Here is a 23194-nt window from a genome sequence, read left to right as displayed (position 1 = left end):
ACTACAAAGGATAAAAAATGGAAAGGCAGTTGGTCCTGATGACATACTGGTGGAGGTATGGAAGCAATTTGGAGGGGTGGCTGTGGAGTTTCTGACCATCTTATTCAACAGAATACAAGCAGCTGAGAAGATGCCTGAAGAATGGTGGAAGCGTGTGCTAGTTCCCATTTTTAAGAACAAAGGGGACTTGTAGAGCTGTGGGAACTATAGCGGAATAAAGTTGATGAGCCACACAATGAAGTTATGGGAAAGAGTAGTGGAGTGTAGACTCAAGTCAGAAGTCAGTATCTGCAAGCAACAGTATGGTTTCATGGCACTCATAGAAAAAGTACCATAGATGCATTATTTGACTTGAGGATGCTGATTGAAAAGTACAGAGAAGGTCAGAAGGAGCTACATTGTGTTTTTATGGATCTAGAGAAAGCCCATGACAGAATACCAAGAGAGGAACTGTGGTACTGTATGCAGAAGTGTAGGAATAATTGTGATCATAATTATCATACATCTGCTTCCAATAAAGAAATGCGTTGCTCTGCTCTAGATAACGTGGCAGCCTCCTAGCAGGAGATAGCAAGAACAAAAACATCTAATCATCAGAACTGTTAGAACTGCTGCCTGTTAAAGAAATTATGACCACACATGTATTCAGAAATCTTCCACACATGCACACGCACATGAACAAACATGTACACTTTGTTTCCAACTGTTTTGCTTGCGTCTCCTTTTTATAACATCCATGTAAATAAGAGCTGTCTTAAAACGAAATAAATAGAGGTGCTGAGGAGAGGATAATCAGAGAGTGCAGTGGTGAATTGTACGAGACAGTTCCTCTCCTCTCTCCTTGCGAGACTTGAACTGGTGTCTTTGCTTCCTTTTTTGTCCTGTTTAATGAATTTCTGATTGGTGAACCTGACAAGAGGTCTGGTGTGGTGGAAAAATATATTGAAATAGTACAGGACATGTATGATGGCAGCAGAACAATGGTGAGGTGTGCCATAGGTGTGACAGAAGTATTTAAGGTGACGGTGGGACTGCATCCGGGATCCGCCCTGAGCCCCTTCCTGTTTGCGGTAGTAATGGATAGGCAGATAGATGAGGTTAGACTGGAATCCCCTTGGACAATGATGTTCGCAGATGATATTGTGATCTGCAGTGAAAGCAGAGAGCAGGTGGAGGAACAATTACAAAGATGGAGGCATGCACTGGAAAGGAGAGGAATGAAGATTATCAGAAGTAAAACAGAGTATATGTGCAAGAATGAGAGGGGCGGTGGGGGAAGAGTGAAGCTCCAGGGAGAAGAGATAACAAGGATGGACGAGTTCAAATACTTGGGGTCATCAATACAGACCAATGGAGAGTGTGGAAAGGAAGTGAATAAACTGGTCCAAGCGGGGTGGAACAGTTGACGGAAGGTGTCTGGTGTTCTATGTGACAGAAGAGTCTCCGCTAGGATGAAGGGGAGAGTCTATAAAACAGTGGTGAGCCCGGCCATGATGTAAAGATTACAGACAGTGCCACTGAAGAGACAACAGGAAGCAGAACTGGAGGTGGCAGAAATGAAGATGTTGAGGTTCTCGCTCGGAGTGAACAGGTTGGATAGGATTAGCCAAAAGCCAAAGTTGGATGTTTTGGAGGCAAAGTTAGAGAGAGCAGACTTCGATGGTTTGGACATGTCCAGAGGTGAGAGAGTGAGTATATTGGTAGAAGGGTGCTGAGGATGGAATTGCCAGGCAAAGGGACGAGAGGAAGACCAAAGAAAAGGTAGATGCATGTTGTGAGTGAGGACACGAGAAGAGTGGGTGTTAGAGAGGAGGATGCAAGAGACAGGCTTAGATGGAAAAAGATGACATGCTGTGGTGACCCCTAACGGGACAAGTTGAAAAGGAAAAGAAGAAGAAGAAAATCAAATAATATACATACAATGTAATCTGCAAATACTGTATTATAATTTATCTAAAAAACACATATGTATGTATGTTTGTATGTATGTATGTATGTGTGAACGAAGTCAAAGGTTTACAGAATATTTCTACTGCTAAATTGCCAAGAATACTTAAGGAATAATATTTTAAATGTAGATACATGTATTAAATGTAGTAATGTCTTCCTGCATGTTGTTTTTTTTTTTACCAAAATATTTTTGCATATAAGTAAATATGCAAGTTATGTGATATAAGAATAAAGATTCTAATTTTACGTAGTTATTTTTTTAATCACTCGATAAAGAAGGACAATGGTCATCAAATGCCAGTGCGATTTAAATTGCGCTGCCGTCTTTGTACACGAGGGGGGAACAAAACAAAGTATAAAAAGCAGAAACTGCTGGACAAGTAATACCTGTATAGACATGCAGTGTAACTGAGCATTTCACTTAATTCTATACATACAAATATGTTACAATATCAAGAACATGAAATCAATATTGGCATCGTTAGAATAACACAAAATCCAACGTTACATTTCAAACAATTCATGTGGACAGTTCACGGGAAGTAGAAGAGAGGCGAGGACAGGAGGAGGAAGTTACGTCCGCTTTGCTTGAGCTGATCTGTAGCCAGTTTTCGGGAATGATACACTCACGAGTAACTTAACTCTCCGCGTTTTTATTGACCTCAAGTCAGTTTGTATGGACAGGGCGAGTCGAGGAAGCCAAGAAGTGTTTAGTGCTCGAATTTATGACAATATTCTCCAAATCTACAGAAGTCATTCTAAAAATTGGGATTGTATTACACATACTTCAAATTAATTTATCTTTCCGAGACCATGGACAAGCTTCGTCGTGTGCTTAACGGCCGAGAGGAGAACGAAGAGCTTGGTCTCACGGCGCAGGTAAACATAATGCCTTTAAACGATAGCATACGATGCTAAAGCTAACTCCCAACCTTTCAAGTGTTAGCCCTAGCTTTGCTTTTACATTACAGGACTAGATAATGTAGTGATCTCCCAATAATTGATATTAGTCACTATATTCTCTATTGTCATCATGTTAACTGTTGCTTGTCGAAGCTTTGTAGTTAAGTCTTTATGTACAGAAGTGTGTCAGTTAAACTAGTGGTATTCATCGTTATGTAAACTTCTTCTAGTTGATTCTTTCCTAAACCGTTTGATGTTGTGAATATTGAATTGATATAATGTGTATATTGTTACACGCTATTCAAAGGAGGATAAATTAAGGTAAGATTCTGACATGTTTTTTTTTTTACACTACATTTTTTTTATTGGTGCTTGCAGCAAAAATAATTTTGGATTTTGTGGTTGTGTCCCAATTCAGATGTGAAGATAAGTTTTAAGTCATTGCCAATGGTCTTATCGAGCCAGGGATGCCAAACTCAGGGTTGAACAAATAGTACCTTAATTTGTTCCAGAATGTCACCCTCTTGTCAGCTAAGCAGAGTATTTAGAACAGTTGTTCATCCTCGAGTTCATCATGTGACAAACAGTTGGTCAGATAGTTATCTGATTCAGAAGACACAACCGTTCTAATATCTCATGTAAATGACACCTTAACTAAATTAGGATGTATACATCTCACACCATCTTACATCATTTTTTGCCTGGTCACTAGTATCCTGTGAGTCATCTGATAATGGTTTCTTTTATGATATTGGCAAATGGCAACATGTAAAAACATCATCAGGAAATGTGCAAGACCCTCTGTGAGTGATTTGAGCTTGTCTTGTGACATCCTCCCATTGTTCTCACTAGGTCCTCGATGCCACTTCGCTCAGCTACAGCACCAGGGTGAAATGGTTCGTCATATGCTTTGCCTCAGGCATCTTGTGCTCAATACTTGTGAGTGCTGCCGTCTTGCTTTCATATTTCATTAGCTGTCTGGTTTGTATTCGCAAGGACCCTGGGGATGCAGTACAAAAATATATGGTATGGAAAGAGGGGTTCTTGTGTTTTTGTAGTTAATTTCCCAGATTTTGGGATCACATCCCACAAGGGGTAATAAGTGATTTTTTTTTTTTTCTTGTGCAGCCAATTGGCCTTGTAAAAGGCTCAAAGCCAGTCTATAATCAATTTATTCACAATTTCTTGGCAAATGACCTATTTTTGTAATAAATGAATTCATAGTTATACTCTTGTATATACAGTAGCTAGAGTGCCTTGTGAAAGTATTCAGCCCCCTTGAACTTTTCAACCTTTCGCCACATTTCAAGCTTCAAACATAAAGATATTACATTTATTTTTTTTGTCAAGAATCAACAGCAAGTGGGACACCAGTCAGTGTGATTTGACAGGCGGGTACGCGCTCGCGCGCCATCGCACTCGCAAATCTGCACAGTCGAGCACAAAAAATCACGTGCGTAAAATGTGTTGAGTAGAAATACATAGTTACTGAAAGACATTGTTTATTTTGTGTAGTCCTGACCAATATTCCCTCTAAGCTGCGCAATTGCGCACTTGTCGCATACTCTCAGCACACATGAAAACCGATCCAAAGCAGTGAACCACCGCCTGACATTTTTTTTTTTTTAACCCGGAAGCACACGGTCTTCTGACTGTTTGGGAACTATTCCATTCTATATTTGGCTTTATGTTTTGGATCATTGTCCTGTTGGAATATTAATCTCCATCCCAGTCTCGTCTTTTGCAGACTCCAACAGGTTTTCTTCCAGAATGGTCCTGTATTTGTCTCCATTCATCTTCCCATCATTTTTAACCATCTTCCCTGTTCATGCTGAACAAAAGCAGGCCCAAACCGTAAGGCTGCCACCACCATGTTTGACAGTGGGGATGGTGTGTTCAGGGTGATGAGCTGTGTTGCTTTTATGCCAAACATATCGTTTTGCATTGTTGCCAAAAGGTTCGATTTAGGTTTCATCTGACCACAGCACCTTCTTCCACATGTTTGGTGTGTCTCCCAGGTGGCTTGTAGCAAACTTTAAACGAGGCCTTTTATGGATATCTTTGAGAAATGACTTTCTTCTCGTCACTCTTCCATAAAGGCCAGATTTGTGCAGTGTACGACGAACTGTTAACCTATGGACAGACTCTCCCACCTCAGCTGTGGATCTCTGCAGTTCATCCAGAGTGATCATGGGCCTCTTGGCTGCATTTCTAATCAGTCTTCTCCTTGTTCGAGGTGAAAGTTTAGAGGGACGACAGAGCCTTGGTAGATTTCCAGTGGTCTGATACTCCTTCCATTCCAATATGATTGCTTGCACAGTGCTCCTTGAGATGTTTAAAGTTTGGAAAATCTTTTTGTATCCAAATCCGACTTTAAACTTTTCGACAACAGTATCTTGGACCTGCCTGGTGTGTTCCTTGGTCTTCATGATGCTCTCTGCAGTTTAAACAGAACCCTGAGACTATCACACAGCAGGTACATTTATACAGAGACTTGATCACACACAGGTAGATTCTATTTATCATAATCAGTCAACATTGGATCATTCAGAGATCCTCACTGAACTTCTAGAGTGAGTTTGCTGCACCGAAAGTAAAAGGGCCGAATAATATTGCACGCCCCACTTTTAAGGCTTTATTTCTTAAAAAAGTATAAAATGTCCAACAAATTTCATTCCACTTCACGGTTGTGTCCCACTTGTTGTTGATTCTTGAAAAAAAATTAATTTGACATCTTTATGTTTGAAGCCTGAAATGTGGCAAAAGGTTGAAAAGTTCATGGGGGCCGAATACTGTCATAAGGCATTGTATGTAGCAGTCACTCACATTTGACGAGCGTGACTGCGCTCGCAAATCTGCACAGTCGAGCACGAAAAATCACGCGTAAAATTTATGTGTCGAAAAAACAGATATTGTAAGACGTCACTTATTTTGTGTAGTCTTGACATCAATTTACGTATTTATTTCCTAAACGTTTTTAACAAAACTAGCTTGCTCCTAAACAATCAGTCTTCACCTGGAAACAGGAAATGCAACTTAACTGTACTGAGCATGTTCGGAAGTTAGACCAAAAGCGCATGTTCAGAGCTTCTTCACATACTACGAGTGTATTTACGTTGGAAGTCATCAGCATCATGAGCCTCGCCAAAAGAAATTCAGTTACATTGAAAACATTTCTGGGATATAGTACAGGTAACGTTTCAGTATTTAACTGTAATAAGTACGAGATTGTGATTTACTTGGTGACTTGATCTTAGTTCTAACGTTAGACTAGTCTGTCCATATATCTAAATGCAAATGGTCATTTTCCCCATGGTATGTGTTATCTTGAAGTTGAAAACTTTTCCCCCTTACATGCTTTAGGAAGATATATATTTCATTAATGAATTGACAATAGATACCATTGTAAATTACGCTACATTATAACAATACATCACGATTGCTGACAGGAATGTTTGTTACAATGTATCGCTAGCTTGTTACCACTATCGCCGACTATGTTGAACTAATTTTTCAGCATTTTCAAAACATTGCAGCTATATTGGCAATCATGATGTATTGTTATAATCTAGCGTAATTTAAAGTGGTATCTATTGTCAATCCATTGATGAAAGCTAGCAGTAGATGTGTCTTCCTAAAGCATGTAGAGGGGAAAAGTTTTCAACTTCAAAGTAACGTGTACCACGGGGAAAGTGACTGTTCGCATTTAGATATATGGACAGACTAGTCTGTTAGAACTTAGATCAAGTCAAAGTAAATTTTATACTTATTATAATTGGATACTGAAACATTACCTGTGTTATATCCCAGAAATGTTTTCAGTGTAACTGAATTTCCTTTGACATACCTCATGATAATGACTTTGAACATAAATGCGCTCGCTGTATGTGAAGAAACTCTGAACATGCAATTTTGGCATAACTCAGGCCCCTGGGTACCTTTTTTTCATCATTAGCCTTTCTTTTTTTCCAAAATAAAACTTCACTCGCTGCTTTTCTATAATCATAGCCAAAAAAATCGCCAATCACATGCCGGTCAAACTCCGGTCGACTAACATGACTAACTTTCTTGTTCTTCAGGTTACATGCATAGAAATAACTTGCAGACGTAAATGTGATACAAGGAATTGTATTTTTATTGGTAACTGAATCTAATAAGCATCAAGAATGACAGAGATGTCAAAAATAAAAACGTTTCTCAATCCTCTTCTTTACTACTGACTGTAGAAAATGTCACTGTTCAACACTAAGTTTTAGCATGATTCCTGCCATAAAGATTCTCCTCTTTTTACTTCTCACCAATTAACAGAAACTTTTATCAAAATCAAACAATTCTTCTTCAGGGCCTTCAATTTGAACGATTAACAGCTCATTTACACTTTCTGTTTTGAGCCAATTCCTTAAGGGACGACTTTACAATGTTATGCCTGCTGAAGCCACGTTCTACATCAACTACGTCTTTGCAGTGACAGCAAACATCTCATGATGCTTCACAAAGTCATCCAACTTTGGCACCACTGATGATTAGAAAAAAAAAAAAGTTGAGTCCCATAATTTGAGCCATATGAATTTAGAAAACCATTCCTGGTGAATCTTTTGTCTCTGCCCTGCACGGGAAGTAGATTTTCCGACAGCAAAGTTGTGTTGGGCGTCTTTCCCGCGTAATGGGCATCCGTCAAAGTTGGCAACTGACAAGCTGCACTTATACCACTGCCATCCTTTGTTTTTGGAAGATAATCCTAAAGATTTATAAATTTTCCGTAGCATCCACAGGTAGGATGAACCGATGGCGACAAAGCGTCGGTTTGACACGTAACCCGGATGCCTTTGTCTCCGATGTAAACAATTATTCACTCAACTTCCGGTATAGCGTCTGACAAAACTTTCGTCACGCTAAAGCCAGGAATCGAATACGAATTCTTGTAATTACATAAAAGTCTATAACAGTGCAGAATCGTATGCTAGGATAAACAGCCAATTTTTTTTGCCATTTTAAAACTTTACTCGCCAGACTCAATATATGCTTGCATATGGCGAGGATCTTGTAACTTCCTAACATGCTCCGTACGGTTAACTTGGATTTCCTGTTACCGAGTGAATACTGATTGGGATCAGGCTTGTTTAGTTAATGCTTATGAAATACACGTAAATTAATGTCAAAACTACACAAAATAGGCGACATCTTTCGATATCTATTTTTTCTACTTACGTGCGTGAGTTTTTTTTTTGTGCTCGACTGTGCAGATTTGCGAGCACGAAGGCGCACGAGCGCAGTTGCGCTCATCAAATGTGAGTGACTGGGTATAAACCGTTCATGTTTATTCCTTGACAGGCCAGTGCATTTAACTTTTCTTCAGATAAAGTTTGTCAGATCAAGAATTTTTATTGATGAAAAATTTTAAATACAGTTTTATATCATGTTCTACTAATATCAGTTGAAATTGGAAATTAACATTTCTGAGTTTGAAATTTTTTTCCATTTTAGTTATGTATTTGTTTATTTTATTTTTAATTTACAGCTACATTAATCCAGTAAGTTATTTTAAGGTCTTGAGATTCCATCCCTAATCGCACCCGCAACTTTATCTGCGAGCATGACTGACCTCACCCGTACATTTTTCAAATGTGGGTGAATGAACTAGAATTGATAGGAAGAACCCCTGAGTTAAATATTCATTGTAGTCTATGCAGTGGCCTGCTAAGAAAACTGATGTTCATAATTTGGACACCCTTTATTTAAACCACACTAACTTTTTTTTTGACCCCCTAAAATAATCAAAATCAAGAATCGTAAAGAATAACAATGGGGGAAAAAAAACGAAACTGGAATCGCTCAAAAATCAAATGATGCTCACCCCTTCCTGGGTTGAAATTTAGCCTTGCCTGTATGGACATTGCATGATCTTGCCGTGCCTATGTGGGTTTTCCTCCCACATCCCAAAAAAAATTATTCTAGGTTGATTGAAGACTAACTTGTCCTTAGGTGTGAATGTTATTGTGAATGAATGGTTGGTTGTTTATATGTGCCCTGCAATTGGCTGGCCCACCTCTTGCTTCTTGATTTAGCTGAAATGGTTGCCATCATGACCACGACTTTAGTGAGGATTAGTGGAAAATGGGTGGATGGATGTTTAGTATAATAATAATATGTTGAGATTACTGTTTTAAATACTGAGTGTTAACAAAAGCATGGAGTTTTGGAGCCTATTCCAGCTGTCAACAGTCAGGAGGTGGGATACCCCCTGAACTGGTTGCCAGCCAATCACAAGGCACATGGCGACAGACAACAGCCGCACTCACAATCACACCTCGGGGCATTTTAGGGTGTCCATTTAATGTTACATGTTCTCGGGATGCGGGAGGAAACCGGAATGCACGGGGAGAACATGCAAACTCTACACGGGCAGGTCCAGGAATAAAAAAAAAAATAATAATTATATATGTATAATGTTTATTTTACAAGCTATAGTTTTGGTTTGATTTATGAATCCTTGTGAATGTCAATGATGACTTATAAGTTGTGATTTAAATTTTCTTAAACTAACAGAAATTAATTATTGTTTGCAATTTAGGGCTCAGCACTGCTCTTCCTTCCAAAAAAAGGAATCAAACTCTTTGCTGTTTTCTACACATTGGGCAATGTCGCAGCTCTTGCTAGGTAAGATTTAATCATAGAGCTGTAGTGAGACTAGCAAATAATTTTGCTGCAATTTGTGGCCATTTGGAATTACTTGAATGGTACAATTTTCCACCACCAAGTTCAGAAACCAGGTAATTTGCATTTGAATTTGTTTTCTGTTGTCAGTGTTGAAATGGTCATGTTCCAGTCTACTATTTTTTTAAGTAGCTCTAACCAATTCAAAGTTGCTGTCATGTGTAAGTTCATGACATACAGTATTTTCTAGGTGATGTGCTTCAAACAAGTTAAGTGAGGTTCAAATCCAAACACGCACAGCAAATTTCATTGTTTTCTGTATCGTTTGTCCATGACATTTGCGCTTAAGGGAAATAGGTCATGGGCCCTAATGCCCAACAAAACTGAGTCATACAAATGAATTTGAACATTCTTTTTATGATACACGACTGCTGATTTTAAGGACTTCCATTTCATCATGTAACTGATGGAATGAAGATTAGGTTATGATGGGTACGTGTTAATGAGAGATATAACAAAATTATGGGATCCGTCGCTGTACCATATGACATCCTCTCCATCACAGTATACAGTGAAGAAAATAAGTATTTGAACACCCTGCTAGATTGCAAGTTCTCCCACCTAGAAATCATGCAGGGGTCTGAAATTTCAGAGTTTCAGCTCCCTCGAAAGATTTTCTATTGGGTTTAGGTCTGGAGACTGGCTAGGCCACGCCAGAACCTTGATATGCTTCCTACAGAGCCACTCCTTTGTTTTCTGCACATGGAACAGGACGACGTCACTGTATTAAGGAGAGGATGACTGCGACCATTTATTGTGACATTTTGGGGAGCAACCTCTTTCCCTCATTCAGAGCAATGAAGATGGATCGTGGCTGAGTCTTTCTACATGACAATGACCTGAAGCACACAGCTAGAAAAACGAAGGAGTGGCTCTGTAGGAAGCATATAGAGGTTCTGGCGTGGCCTAGCCAGCCTCCAGACCTAAATCCAATAGAAAATCTTTGGAGTGAGCTGAAAGTCCTTTTTTCTTAGCGACAGCCCAGAAACCTGTCTGATCTAGAGAAGATCTGTGTGGGGGAGTGGGCCAAAATCCCTCCTGCAGTGTGTGCAAACCTGGGGAACAACTACAGGAAACGTTTGACCTCTGTAATTGACCCCTCCGTAGAAATTGCGTCATCTGCGTCGCTGACCAATCAGAGGCCAGAGATCTGCATAAAATACGCCCCTTGTTGGCATCCGCCATTACCTCTGACAAAGTCGCATGGTCCATTATAGCTTTTGTTCGCGTTTTATCACGTATTTGGGTTCCTTAACAATAGATATGGTTAAGAGGTGTAGTCACGGACTTTGTAATAGTGACGACAGGTACCCTGATAGGCTAGTTGGTGGAGTTCAATTCGTACCCTTTCCAAAACCGAAGACCGAGTACGAAAAATGTCTTTGATGGATCAAACTTTGTGGAAGACGGCATGATCAACTGAATCCATCTAAAATCAACCGGAAGAGATATGTTTGCACGAAGGTAAGCCCTATATTTGATTTTCAATACATTTCTCATATAAATGAATTAGCAGTTCTTCGCTTGCATAACATAGCTACGTGTGAATGATTGACACACTTGATCTGTGTTCACCGATATTTTGCGATGATCTGACTGCACAAACGTGTCTCTTTGTTGGCGGCTAGCGAGCTAAGCTAAACCGGACTAGCGAGTCCTAAAAGCCTTCGACGTGCACCAAGACACCAATGTTTCAGGACACTAAAGTAGTGATTGTCGTACTCGGTCGGGACTTACATAGGTTTGGCACTAATTCAAAATAATTATTGAGGGGAGCGAGTGACGTTACACAAAGAAAACGAGAGAAACAACTCGTAAATCAAGCCTCGCCTTCTTGTTTTCCTTCATACGGCGGTTCACAAACGGCTATACAGATACACATACAGATTCTGCACAGAAGTGTGATAGGTAACACGAAAATAGGAAACTGTCAATGACGAATTCGTCTTTGGGTTATAATATTTTATATTATGTGGCTTCTCGGTCTTCCTCTGACTCCGGAAAGACCTCGCACTAATATCAATGGTTTCTCCGTCGATATGCATGGAAATACCATTGAAATACCCCTCACTGAAATACTTGAAGCCCTGCTGTCTCCTCTTCAACGATATTTCACTATTCGGTAAGAATGCGAGTGAAAAATCAGCTGGTAAATTGGACACGCTCTCGTCTTTTCTTCCTGTGACGCCATTTTTGCAAATTGTTTGCCTGAGGTTAGCAAGCGTGGGGTGACATAACTTCAGGAGGCGTGGTTAAGTGCCCTGTACGGAGGGGTCAATTGCAAACGAAGGCTACTGTACAAAATATTACGTTGGTTTTCTCAGGTCTTCAAATACTTATTTGCAGCTGTATCACACAAATAAATCGTTAAAAAAATCATACATTGTGATTTCTGGATTTTTCTTTTTAGATTATCTCTCACAGTGGACATACACTTACGATGAAAATTTCAGACTCCTCCGTGATTTCTAAGTGGGAAAACTTGCAATATAGCATGGTGTTCAAATACTCATTTTCTTCAGTGTAACTGGATATTACATTCGGAATTGAGTTTTATCCACACCATATACTGTACAATATATACACAATTCAGCTGCTTGAGTTTGCTGAGCTCTATGGAGTTTGATGTGTATTTGTGGTGATTTTTTTTTTCTTATCAACCTCGAAGCAGCAACTGAGCTCCTACAGTGTCTCATCTAATAGACATGACGCTCCACAGACATTCTCCCACTCACAGCAGCTGGGTACAGAGAGCTGCTTCGTCAGTGTGGGAAGTTCCTGTCAGTTAACATTCACTGACGTCATTGAAGCATCAGGAACAAAGCTTTAAATGTGTTTTCCTGGCTTTGGGCTTTAAAATTGTGTGGTGGTTAGTGGCCACATTTAGAATAATCTCTCTAAATGTTTGAATGATGCTTTCTGAAATCTGCATTTTATACTTGTTTTTTTTACCTTATTGAAACATCGTGAATGAATTTCACCATTAACTCTGATTTGGTTCTTGACAATATCTTATCAGCCTTTCTCATCTTGTATAGCACCTGCTTCCTTATGGGACCACTCAAGCAGTTAAAGCGCATGTTTGAGCCAACACGACTTATAGCGACCATCGTCATGCTGGTAAGAATGTTTTTACTGGTATACCTTGCTTTAAGTGCAATTAAACACACCAAAATAATTCTTTCCAATTTGAGACAACAGAGAAAAGAGTCCTGTTTAGAAGCTAGACAATGAATAGATTAAAAATAAAGAATGTGAAATCAGGCTTCAAAAATGGTTAAAAATTCAGACATTCAGCTTCCAGATGACATGGGTGTCACTAAATGCTCTCAAAATCGCCACTCCTTGGAACTTTTAGCTGTCAATCAAAAGACATGCCCTCTCTCACGGCTCCTTCGAAGATGGGAGAGATGCTCACAGACTGCAGAGATGCATTGTGGGGTGGCCACCCCTTTGTCGCACTTGAAATCCAATAGGCTGTAAAGTGACACAGCCTCTTTGGTGGAACATCTTGCAGCAGGGGTCAACTTAAGCACATGGGGAGCAGTTTGGGATATGAGTCTCTTGGTTAAGGACATCATATACTCCAGGAGATGTTGGCGGATGGTCTGTTTGGGGTCTCCGGCTCTCCAAGACGTTAAGAAGAACTTGAACTAAATTAGGCATTAAAACAAAAACACTGTGGTTCTCAATGTGCAGACAAAAACATTCAACAGAATATTACAAGATGTGTAAGGACTGATAACTTTGCATTCCTCACAGCTCTGGCTGACCATATTGAAAGTAATTTATCAAATATTATTATTTTATATTGACAGGGTGATCATGCAGTTTTACCTAAAGAATTCTGATGCAAATAATAATCATTGTAATACATTTTTACAATTATTTACTGTGTTACAGAAGAACACATTCATTCCCATTCATGCAGTGTCCCTTAACCCACCTTCTGTACCTGCAGCTGTCTGCCAAATTGTATCATCATGAATCGTTCTAGGTAGCACAGTGGGGAAGCTGGAAAGTGTTGGCCGCACAGTTCTGACGTCCGGGTTCAATCTCGGCTCCACCTGTGTGGATATTGCATGTTCTCCCTGTGCCTGTGTGGGTTTTCTACGGGCACTCCGGTTTCCTCCCACATCCCAAAAACATGCAACATTAATTGGAGACTCTAAATTGCCTCTAGGTGTGATTGTGAGTGCAACTCTTGTCTGTCTCTATGCGCCCTGCGATTGGCTGGCAACGACTTCAAGGTGTAGCCTGCCTCCTGCCCGTTGACAGCTGCGATATGCCGTGATCCTTGTGAGGATAGGCGGCTAAGAAAATGGATGATGGATGATGAATCCCTCTACTCGTCACTTTTAATATCACAGTTGATACTGTATATTTCACTGTACCAACATAGCAAAGGACATTATGATACGATGATTATTACACACATGTACATCGTGATGACAATGCTCAAAGAAAATATCGTGCACCCCAATTTCAAACATTTGTCTCTAGAAATACAACAAGGATTAGAGTTTTGGTTGCACTTTGTTTTCTTGAGGTCCTAATTCATTTAAATAAAATGTCTACCATAGGTACACATGCATGCTTTAAGGATTAGGCAATTATTTCTTTTTCAAAGTTTTAGGCATGTTAAATACATTTTTTGACAGCTTGTAGACCTTATCAAGTTAGTGTTGCAGATGGACTGATAACATCTCTTTCACTTCCCCAACAGCTCTGCCTTGTTTTAACACTATGCGCAGTGTTTTGGGTAAGTAAACAACCTTCAAAAAAGGTGTGATTGTTTTTGATGGTTCTCACAGTTGTTAAAATACACATTTATATTTTTACAGTGGGACAGAAAGGGACTGGCCATCATTTTTTGCATTCTCCAGTTTCTAGCGATGACGTGGTAGGTATGAACCACCATTGTAAATGCCTTCAGTGTAGTATTTTTTTAAAGTTCAGCAGATTATACAATATCGAGGAAAATCTATAGGGTGGGACTTGATTTAAGAAAAACACAAAAAAAATCCAATTACTCAGAGGGTTTGTAATTTACCTTGATTAATCATGTTTGTAAGTGTGCAACAATGAAAAGATTCTTTTTTTCCACAAAATTGATTTTAATAGGCTTGGGGGGGGGTAAAATTGCATTTCAATACAAAGAAGTCGAAAAACAAATGGAAAATAGTCGTGGCCAAAATTTAACAGACCTAACAAAGTGTCATTCTTTAAATGGTTTCTGAATGGCAGTTGAAATGTGAGATCATTTTGCTGTCTGTGTAGAATAGAATCATCGTTATTGTCATGAATATGCACATGAAGGCTATTCTCTGAATTTTACCCATCACAGTGAACACTTGTTAGCGTAACACTTAAGATGACTTAAAGCCCAAGTGTCATCCCTATAAACATTCTAAAATAGATATTGTAATGAAAAATACATATAACATTATTCACTTCAATGCCTATATGAAAAAATAAATGTGAGCGGAGAGCGCGTCATCCATGTGCAAAGTTGCAGAAGTGTCATTCTACGATATCCAAGTGGTCGCCATCTTGGCTGCATCCTCTGTATGTGACGTCACCCGGACATTCGCCAATGAAAACACGCGGTGCACCCTAACTATGGGAGACGAACACGTCCCTTCTGAAATGGAAGATGGAACACCACACAACCGAGTGAAGTTACTGGGGCAATATTACTGGTGTGGCTTATGATGGAGCCGAGCCGTGTTGCTGTAGGGGGTTGTTCATAGCCGCTGCAGTACACGATGAACAACACCGTCGAGCCGGGGCGCTTTACTGCATGCACACGGCTGAGTGAGGCATTCTCGGCTAGGTTTTTCACAGCCGCCGCCGTCCGCGAGCCCGAAGCACAGCCTTCGCTGGTGAAGCGACCCAGCAGCCCGACGCCATCTTACGTGCACATCGACATATTTTGTACCCGGATCTTTTGTTACGTTACGTGCAGCCTTCGCAGAAGCCATGACCGCCGACCGGTGTGGCTCATTTTCGGCGTCGTGGTGGCTTATAATGGAGCCGAGCCGTGCTGCTTTAGGAAGTTGTTCATAGCCGCCGCAATACGCGATGAACAAACCATCGAGCCCGGGCACTTTAGTGCGCGCACGCGGCGGAGCAAGGCATTCTTGGCTGGGTTCTTCAGAGCCACCGCCGTCCGCGAGCCCGAAGCGCAGCCTTCGCTGGTGAAGCGACGCAGTAGCCCGACGCCGTCCAACACGCACATCGACCTATTTCGTACGCGGATCTTTTGTTACGTTATGAGAGACCAATTACGTGGTCCGCCCCAAACTATTATTTTTTTTAGTAGCTGTATACACACCTACCTGTTATTTGGAACCCACGAAGCTCTCGTCCTTTGCACCCATGCAATCCGTTTTTCAAGACGAACCGGTTCTTTTTGAAAAGTATGAAAAAGGAAGCCATCCTCTCGAGTGTTCGAGCAATATCCAGCAATACAACAAGCCGGCATTTTGGCTAACAGGAAGGAACAACGGGCTACCTTCCAGCAGGTAAAACTAGTATAAAAAGACGAGACCGCTTGAGTGCACTACTGCCCTGTACGTCACTTCTTGCTTCTTCTCGAAAACAAATCCCTCGACAGGATTTTCATGGTGGGAGTGACAAAAAGCCATATACGTCAAAATCATGATGTGTGGTGAAAAAACGGATGGGTCCATTCCGGCTGCCTTTTTTTTCATTAATAACATACTAAAAATCATGCATTTCATGACAGTGGCACATTAACAAGCTCTATACATATGAAATATGAGGTTTCTACAGCACCAATGATTAATAGCTCGACTTAACGCACTACATTGGACTGTGAGTTAACCAGTAACTTAGGTGTAAGAATAAGTGTTTTATAACAATTATAACCGGTGTGTAGTGTGTGTGTTCGAATATAGTAATAAAAATAACATAATAAAGTCAAGTAGCAAAATTGGTTAAATACACATTTCCTCAAAGTGGCATATTTGTCATCCAGCAAAGACTGTATCTAGTATACATACACACAGTCACGCTCTGTTTTGAGTCATGTCGGCGATGTTTTATTTCAGAACTACTTTCACCCAGATGGCTTTGGCTCCCATGTGGGCGTGTACTCTGCGCAATGTCTGTTCAGAATCACCCTGCAAAGTGTCACTTGTGGTTTCCCTGGTGATGCCTTTGAGAACGCAGGCAAGAGCGGAAGTGAATAATCCGTATGTAGGTGAAACAGCGGGTCGTTGCGACGCCGACAGTCATGTTGACAAAACGCTTTCTTCTTCCTCCCACAGAATTGCCCAGGGGCTTTCGCTGGCATCCTTTGTCCACATTGTGCAAATACGCTCATTAATGCTCAAGCAAGCAAAGACATGCTCATATTCACATCATTCTCAGGATTTTACATGTATTGCCAAGCTAGACCTTCACCTCAGTGACCCTCAAGTAGTCAAAAGTTTGAATGGTCACGCCATAATCGGCTCTCTCAGTAAGTTTGAGTTAAAGATTGAAGCAAAGGTATATTCATTTTGTGAGTGTAGAAGTGTAACAAAACAACTGTTATGCCACATGGTCAGTGCAAGAATAACTGCATACCTCGACTATGTAGCTCTAAATTTTATGTCCATCCCAAGCTTCCAGAAGACTAACAAAATTACACACTCACAACTTGCTGAAATTTTGAGATACAGTAAGTAAATCCGTTCAACTCATTTAGTTGAAAAGTGATTAGACATCTTTGGATTCAAGCACACTGTTGTGTAAGGCTTCAGTTTCCAAAGTGTCATCATAATCAGTTGATCCTGGAGTCCAAGTGGACTTTAAAGCCAAATTTTATCCCAAGGCATTTCTAAGAATCATGATCACAGCAGTGATATTTGTAATAATTTTTCAGAGGACAAAATGGTTTTGACCAAGTGTGTACATTGGTTTAATCAAAACCTCAACTAAAGGGTTTATTTACCATAAACATTACAATACTTTGAATTCACAGAGCTTCCGGTGAGTCATTTTACTTGAAATAAACTGTATGTTAGTGGTAGAAGACAAAGAATATAGATCGAACAAGTGAATGTGTGGCCCAATAGTCAAGATCATCGCCTGCTACCTTGGGGGAACTATGTTCAAGACCCCGACCGGACAATCCGCCAACATCTCCCGGAGTCACGGATGTGGTGTCCTTGAGCAAGACACTGCTACCCCCAACTCCTCCCTGGGCACTTAAAGGGCTACTGTCATGAAATGGATGATTTTTAGTATGTTATTAATGAAAAAACAGCACCCAATATGGGCCGAGGGTTTTTTCACCTCAAAACATGATTTTGACGTACACAGCTTTTTGTAACTCCCGCCATGAAAATCCTCTCGAGGGACTTGTTTTCGAGAAGAAGCAGGAAGTGACGTAAAGGACAGACCCGCCCTAAACTGGACTCGTTTCCATTAGTTTTACCTCCGGGAAGGTAGCTCATTGTTCCTTCGTGTTAGCCAAAATGCCGGCTCGTTGCATTGCTGGATATTGCTTGAACACTCGAGAGGATGGCTTCATTTTTCATACTTTTCAAAAAGAACCAGTTCGTCGTGAAAAATGGATTGCACAGGTGCAAAGGACAAGAATTTCGTGGGTTCCAAATAATTGATAGGTGTGAATACAGTTACTGAAAAAAAAATAATAGTTTGGGGGAACCACGTAATCCATCTCTCATAACTTAACAAAAGATCCGCGTAAGTGTGACGGGTGCTAAATGTGTCGCTGTGCGCATCAGACTGCTTCCGTGTCGGGCTCCCCGGCGAAGGCTTCCGCGTTGGGCTCCCCGGCGAAGGCTTCCGCGTCGGCCACGATGCGCAAGTGGTTTGGTCGCGTGCAGGAGGAGAAAGGAGCTTCCCCCTATCAAATAATAGTTTGGGGGTGGGGGGTGTAATCCTCTGAGAATGTAACAAAAGATCCGCGCACCTAAGTCAGGGGTGCTCAATGTGTCGATGTACCCGTTGGCACGGAGCAAAGCTTTGGACCACGCGCCGCCGAAGCCGTGCCTCATCTGCCACTATCATGGCTTCGGCTGTGGTGGCTCATTCCGGCGCCGAGCTGGGGTGGCTCATTGTGGCGCTGAGATGGGCCGCGGCGTTATTGTCGCTTGCGGGTGTGGTTGTTTTTATCACCGCCGCGCAAAGGTGAACCGGACCGGGAGGCGGTTTGGCCGCGGCGTCGTCATCGCTCATGGGTGGGGTTGTTTTTATCACCGCCGTGCGGAGGTGGATCGGACGGGGAGGCGGTTTGGCCATGGCAGTGTCGTCGCTCGTGGGCGGGGTTGTTTTTAGCACCACCGTGCGGACGTGGATCGGACGGGGAGGCCGTTTGGCTGCATGCGGTTTGGCCGAGATCCGCATATCATTTAAATGTGGCTCGAAAAGATAGGATAATACTGCCCCGGTCAAATTACTGGTTGTGAGATGTTCTCTTCTTCAAACAAAGCTACTGTGTCTGAAGGGGCGTGTCCCATAGTAGGTGGCACAGCGTGTTTTCAATTGCGAAAGTCCGACCGAGTGTGACGTCACGGACAGAAGATGCAGCCAATGTAGCGACCACTTAGATGTCGAATGAGACTTCCACAACTTTGTGCATGAATGATGCACTCTCCGCTCATATTTATTTTTTCGTATAGACATTGAAGTGAATAATGTTATATGTGTTTTCGTAAAAATTGTGCCAAACATATATGTGCGTTCATCTGAGATGACACGCTTTGGCGACCCCGAAAGGGACAAGCCCAAAGAAGCTTACTTATCTATTTTAGAATGTTTATCAGGATGACAATTGACCTTTAATGAGGAAGCTCGTAACTGCACTCTCTTTTAGCAAACCTATGATGACTTCATGTCTTTAGTCTTTTGAAGTCTTATCATCAACACAAAGATTGCTGTCATGTTAACTCCCAGTAATGACTCTTTTAATACCTCTTTGCATAACAGACTGTCCAGATAGAGTTGAAATTACGTTTTGTTTTTTTATTTGTTTTATTGTGCGTCCTTTTTAATCCTGACAAACCCCACATGCACACAGTTAACTGAAGTACACAAATGTCAAATACCATTGAGAGGTAATGTCTGAAAAGGACATTTTTAAATAGAAATGATCAATATGCAGCAGCAATTTTTCAACATTTGCTTACTCTATGATACGCGGGGGGGGTTGTCTTTTTTTTTTTCAACATTCAGTGTGTTTTGTCTTTTAGGTACAGCATCTCCTACATTCCATTTGCCAGGTAAGACAATCATGGTAAATGTATTCAAGAAAAATTTCAGTTTTTAAAGTGTGCCGGAAAAACCGACTTTGATGGTTTTTTATCCTTAATCTCTGAGCAAATGACGCAAGAAAAAATTCTCACTAAAGCCACTGAAAAACATGTTTTTTATTCTCTTTTAAACATCCCACTGTTTGTTTTTCCCATTTGGCACTAATCCTCCTCCCTCCCTCCGACACTCATTTACCCCACTTTGTCAAACAAATAGCCGAATGTTATTCCACATGCACTTTATAGCATTCTGGTATTTCCTTTTGTTTTTCTATAAAAATCTCTCCACCCCACCCCCAACACAGTAATGCTGTTTCAGCCAGCCTTACCTCAACACACAACCACCCTCTCCCCAATGTTGTCTGGCGGCATCACTATGATTAGTTTGTCCCTCGAAGAGGCTTCAAATAACATTTTCATTAAATGGACGTGAATGCTCAAAATGAATATTAATCTCCCAATCTCATAATCACATGAGCCTATCGTCCCCATTATAGATCATCACAAAATAGTGAACGATGTGTAGTCTAAATACTTTGAACACAAGCTGACATTCACTGCCCCAGTACTGATTAAGACAGATATGACTGCTTAGTTCACCTGTCACATTCCTCCATCTGGCCATCCTCCAAGCACAAGCGTGAGGTGTGATGTTGTTTTGCCAATCCAGATGTTGGCAAGATTATGTCTAATTTTGGGAGAGTGCTCCTCCACCCACCAAAGCTTGAATGCTGCTGTGTGTTTTGATGACCCTATAATCCATCCCAACATCTGAGACACCTGCTATGACCCTCTTGATAGACCCCCCTCCCCCAACCCGAATACTGACAGCAAAACAAAGGCAGCCTTGAGTGCTACCCGTCTACGAACCAAATTCCTGAGGATAAAAGTTTGACTGCCTCTTACGTTGACATTGTAATGCTCATATAGTTCTGAATTTAACTCCTTTAAATATTTTATCACATCAATCTACTTAATTTACCAACTTCACTAACCATTTTATGCGCATTTAGAAGGTTATCTTCATTTGTACGACACTTAAACTGAATTAAGGCCACGTTGCAAGAAGACTTGATCCTTTAATGTATTTTACTTGGCTGCCTGCTTATGAGGTCACTTAAAGTAGGTGAGGCAATAAACATGCCCTTATGTGCACTTCCCACAGTGCTTTGAGACTGACATTGCTCTACATTTTCATCAGTAATGGGGGCCAGTCTCAGCGATGTTTTATTTATTCATGGAGCCGTGAGGTGATGCAAAAAATAGCAGCAAGAGAAACTAAAAACAAACCTGAGGCTGTTTAACAAAAAAAAAAAAAAAAAAAAGGATGCTGGTGTCCAAGGCTTCAGAAGGAGCTCTTTTCTTGGACACTGACCTCCCCTCCCCCGAAGCCAGGCTATGATTCACCCTCCCCCAGCCCCCACCTTCTCCTTTTAACCTTGACGGGCACACCTCCTCCACTGAAATGTAATTGAGGCTGCAGGCAAAGTCTGCATAGCAACACTTATAGCAGGAACAGAATGTAGTGAGGGGAACGGCGATGGCAATGGTTTGTGGTTGCCATGGCAATGACTCCTCTTGCATCATTGCTCAACACAAAGCACCTGGCAAAAGGGGGGCCCTGCCATCACCGAGAACATGTGGAGCTTCCCCGCCAAAACACACTCACTTATTTATGAAAAGCCCCACCCAAATTATTGTAAGAGGGGCTGGAAGTGCTGTGTGTCACTTTTCATTTCATGTGCATGATTGCATTTTGTCCCCTGGGATGTCGGTCCATTCATCCCCGGATAATTTTTGGGTTGATATGCTCTATATCCATCATAGCAGATGGCTGTCTCAATATAGTGTGTCATTATAAAGTGTATTTGTCTATTTGATCTAATTGGACCGTTTTCTATTTCCCTCCCCCTACAGAGATGCTGTGATGAAATGCTTCACTACCTGTCTAAGTTAGGGTTCTGGAGTTCACAGAACAGAACAGAATCCTGGTCCTTATATGCAATTGAGAGAACAGGAACTGTACAACATGCAGTTGTTGCTTGTTTCCACTTTTGTTTTTTAGCTTCCTGTGGCCTTTTGATTTAACTGAAGGTCTATTACTTTCATCAGATTTTTCTTCTGTATATTATGCTATGAGTGCATGTAATCTGTAATATATTGAAAGATTTGACATATTTCTGAGTGCTAACGCTGTTTTGAAACCTCATCAAGTAATTTAACTTTGCTGTGCATTGGAATTTATGACATAAGCGCATTGTGAAATCTTAAATAGTATTATACTATTTGTCTTAAACATCTTTTATAACACGTTTTCTTAAACTCTATCCAAATAAGCAATGCTGTAAAAATATATTTTTCTTTTGTCTTGAGTAGCTTCCTGCTATATTTTCAAAGAAATAGCATTGTTTTCCCTTGAGCATTTGACACACTGTTTCAGTGATTCTGCACTGGCATGTTGATTTCCATAACTCTTGATCTTTTCCACTTAAACAGTGTAAAAATAGCAGCAGATGTTGGTAGCCTACGTGTTCACAAGCCCCCCTCCCCCACTCAGCAAATTACATTACAATTGAGTATTTTTGAATTTGATCTTCTGCCAGACATACCAATAACCCAGTTAATTACGCTTTTATGAGCAATGTGGTTTTTGGCGTGACCTAATAACCCAATATAGCTTCCTACAGGATCCCGTATGCTTCAGCTTGATAGAATCATAGCCTTTGAGAATTGAGTTGTCATGACAACCTGGACCGGAAGATTCATTACCTTAGCTACCCCCATTTGAGGTGCAGATGTTCATATTAATCGTGATGAGAATGCATGTGTGTTTGTATAAAACACAGCCATGTGTTTGTCTTGTACTGAATGCTGTACATGACTTTAAAGCTGTTTTGTTTTTTGCTTTTTTTTTTTTTTTTTTTTCCAAACAAGCCACATTGCCATCATGAACCAAAGAACTGAATTGCAATTCCTCATTGTTTCTTTAGGCTTCTGCAAAGAAGGATTATGGACAAAGTCTTCCTTTAGTACGTGTTCAAGTAATTTGTTAAATAACAAGCAAATCCCTGTTGATGTAATCCGAGGATCTAATAATGCTGTAGAATTAAGGAAAATCCGTTTGTTTTAATTTTTTACCCACCATGTTTGCATTAAATTTTGAAAATATGGCAGATGTATCCTAACCTCTGCAATCTGACAGTGTTCCAACTGTTTCCCGACAGAAATATGTTAAATTCAGAGGTTCAAAAAAAAAAAAAAAAAAGAGGCAGTGCCAGCCTCTAAAAAGAAAGATTTCTGCTAAACAAAGAGACATATGGCATAAAACAGCAATAACT

General features: G+C 40.7%; 1 protein-coding gene across 1 annotated transcript; it reads left to right on the top strand.

Moving 5' to 3' along the window:
- The first annotated feature begins 2355 nt into the window (after nucleotides 1–2355).
- Nucleotides 2356–22993, top strand: sft2d1 (SFT2 domain containing 1). Its single transcript, XM_061837496.1, has 8 exons — nucleotides 2356–2829; nucleotides 3706–3792; nucleotides 9425–9510; nucleotides 12606–12687; nucleotides 14294–14329; nucleotides 14412–14470; nucleotides 19797–19826; nucleotides 21774–22993. Exons 1-8 carry the CDS (start codon nucleotides 2764–2766, stop codon nucleotides 21811–21813), a joined length of 486 nt encoding a protein of 161 aa, XP_061693480.1. The 5' UTR covers nucleotides 2356–2763; the 3' UTR covers nucleotides 21814–22993.
- The last annotated feature ends 201 nt before the right edge of the window (nucleotides 22994–23194 follow it).

Source organism: Syngnathoides biaculeatus, chromosome 12 (assembly GCF_019802595.1).
Source record: "Syngnathoides biaculeatus isolate LvHL_M chromosome 12, ASM1980259v1, whole genome shotgun sequence".
Lineage (NCBI taxonomy): Eukaryota > Metazoa > Chordata > Actinopteri > Syngnathiformes > Syngnathidae > Syngnathoides > Syngnathoides biaculeatus.
This window is presented reverse-complemented; position numbering and strand designations above follow the sequence as displayed.

What these genes read in the sequence shown, in the direction of transcription:
- sft2d1 (XM_061837496.1), top strand. Translation starts at nt 2,764, where the DNA reads ATGGACAAGCTTCGTCGTGTGCTTAACGGCCGAGAGGAGAACGAAGAG. An exon ending in AGCTTGGTCTCACGGCGCAG is followed by an intron (nt 2,830 to 3,705) that starts GTAAACATAATG and finishes TGTTCTCACTAG; the next exon opens with GTCCTCGATGCCACTTCGCT. An exon ending in CAGTTTCTAGCGATGACGTG is followed by an intron (nt 14,471 to 19,796) that starts GTAGGTATGAAC and finishes TTTGTCTTTTAG; the next exon opens with GTACAGCATCTCCTACATTC.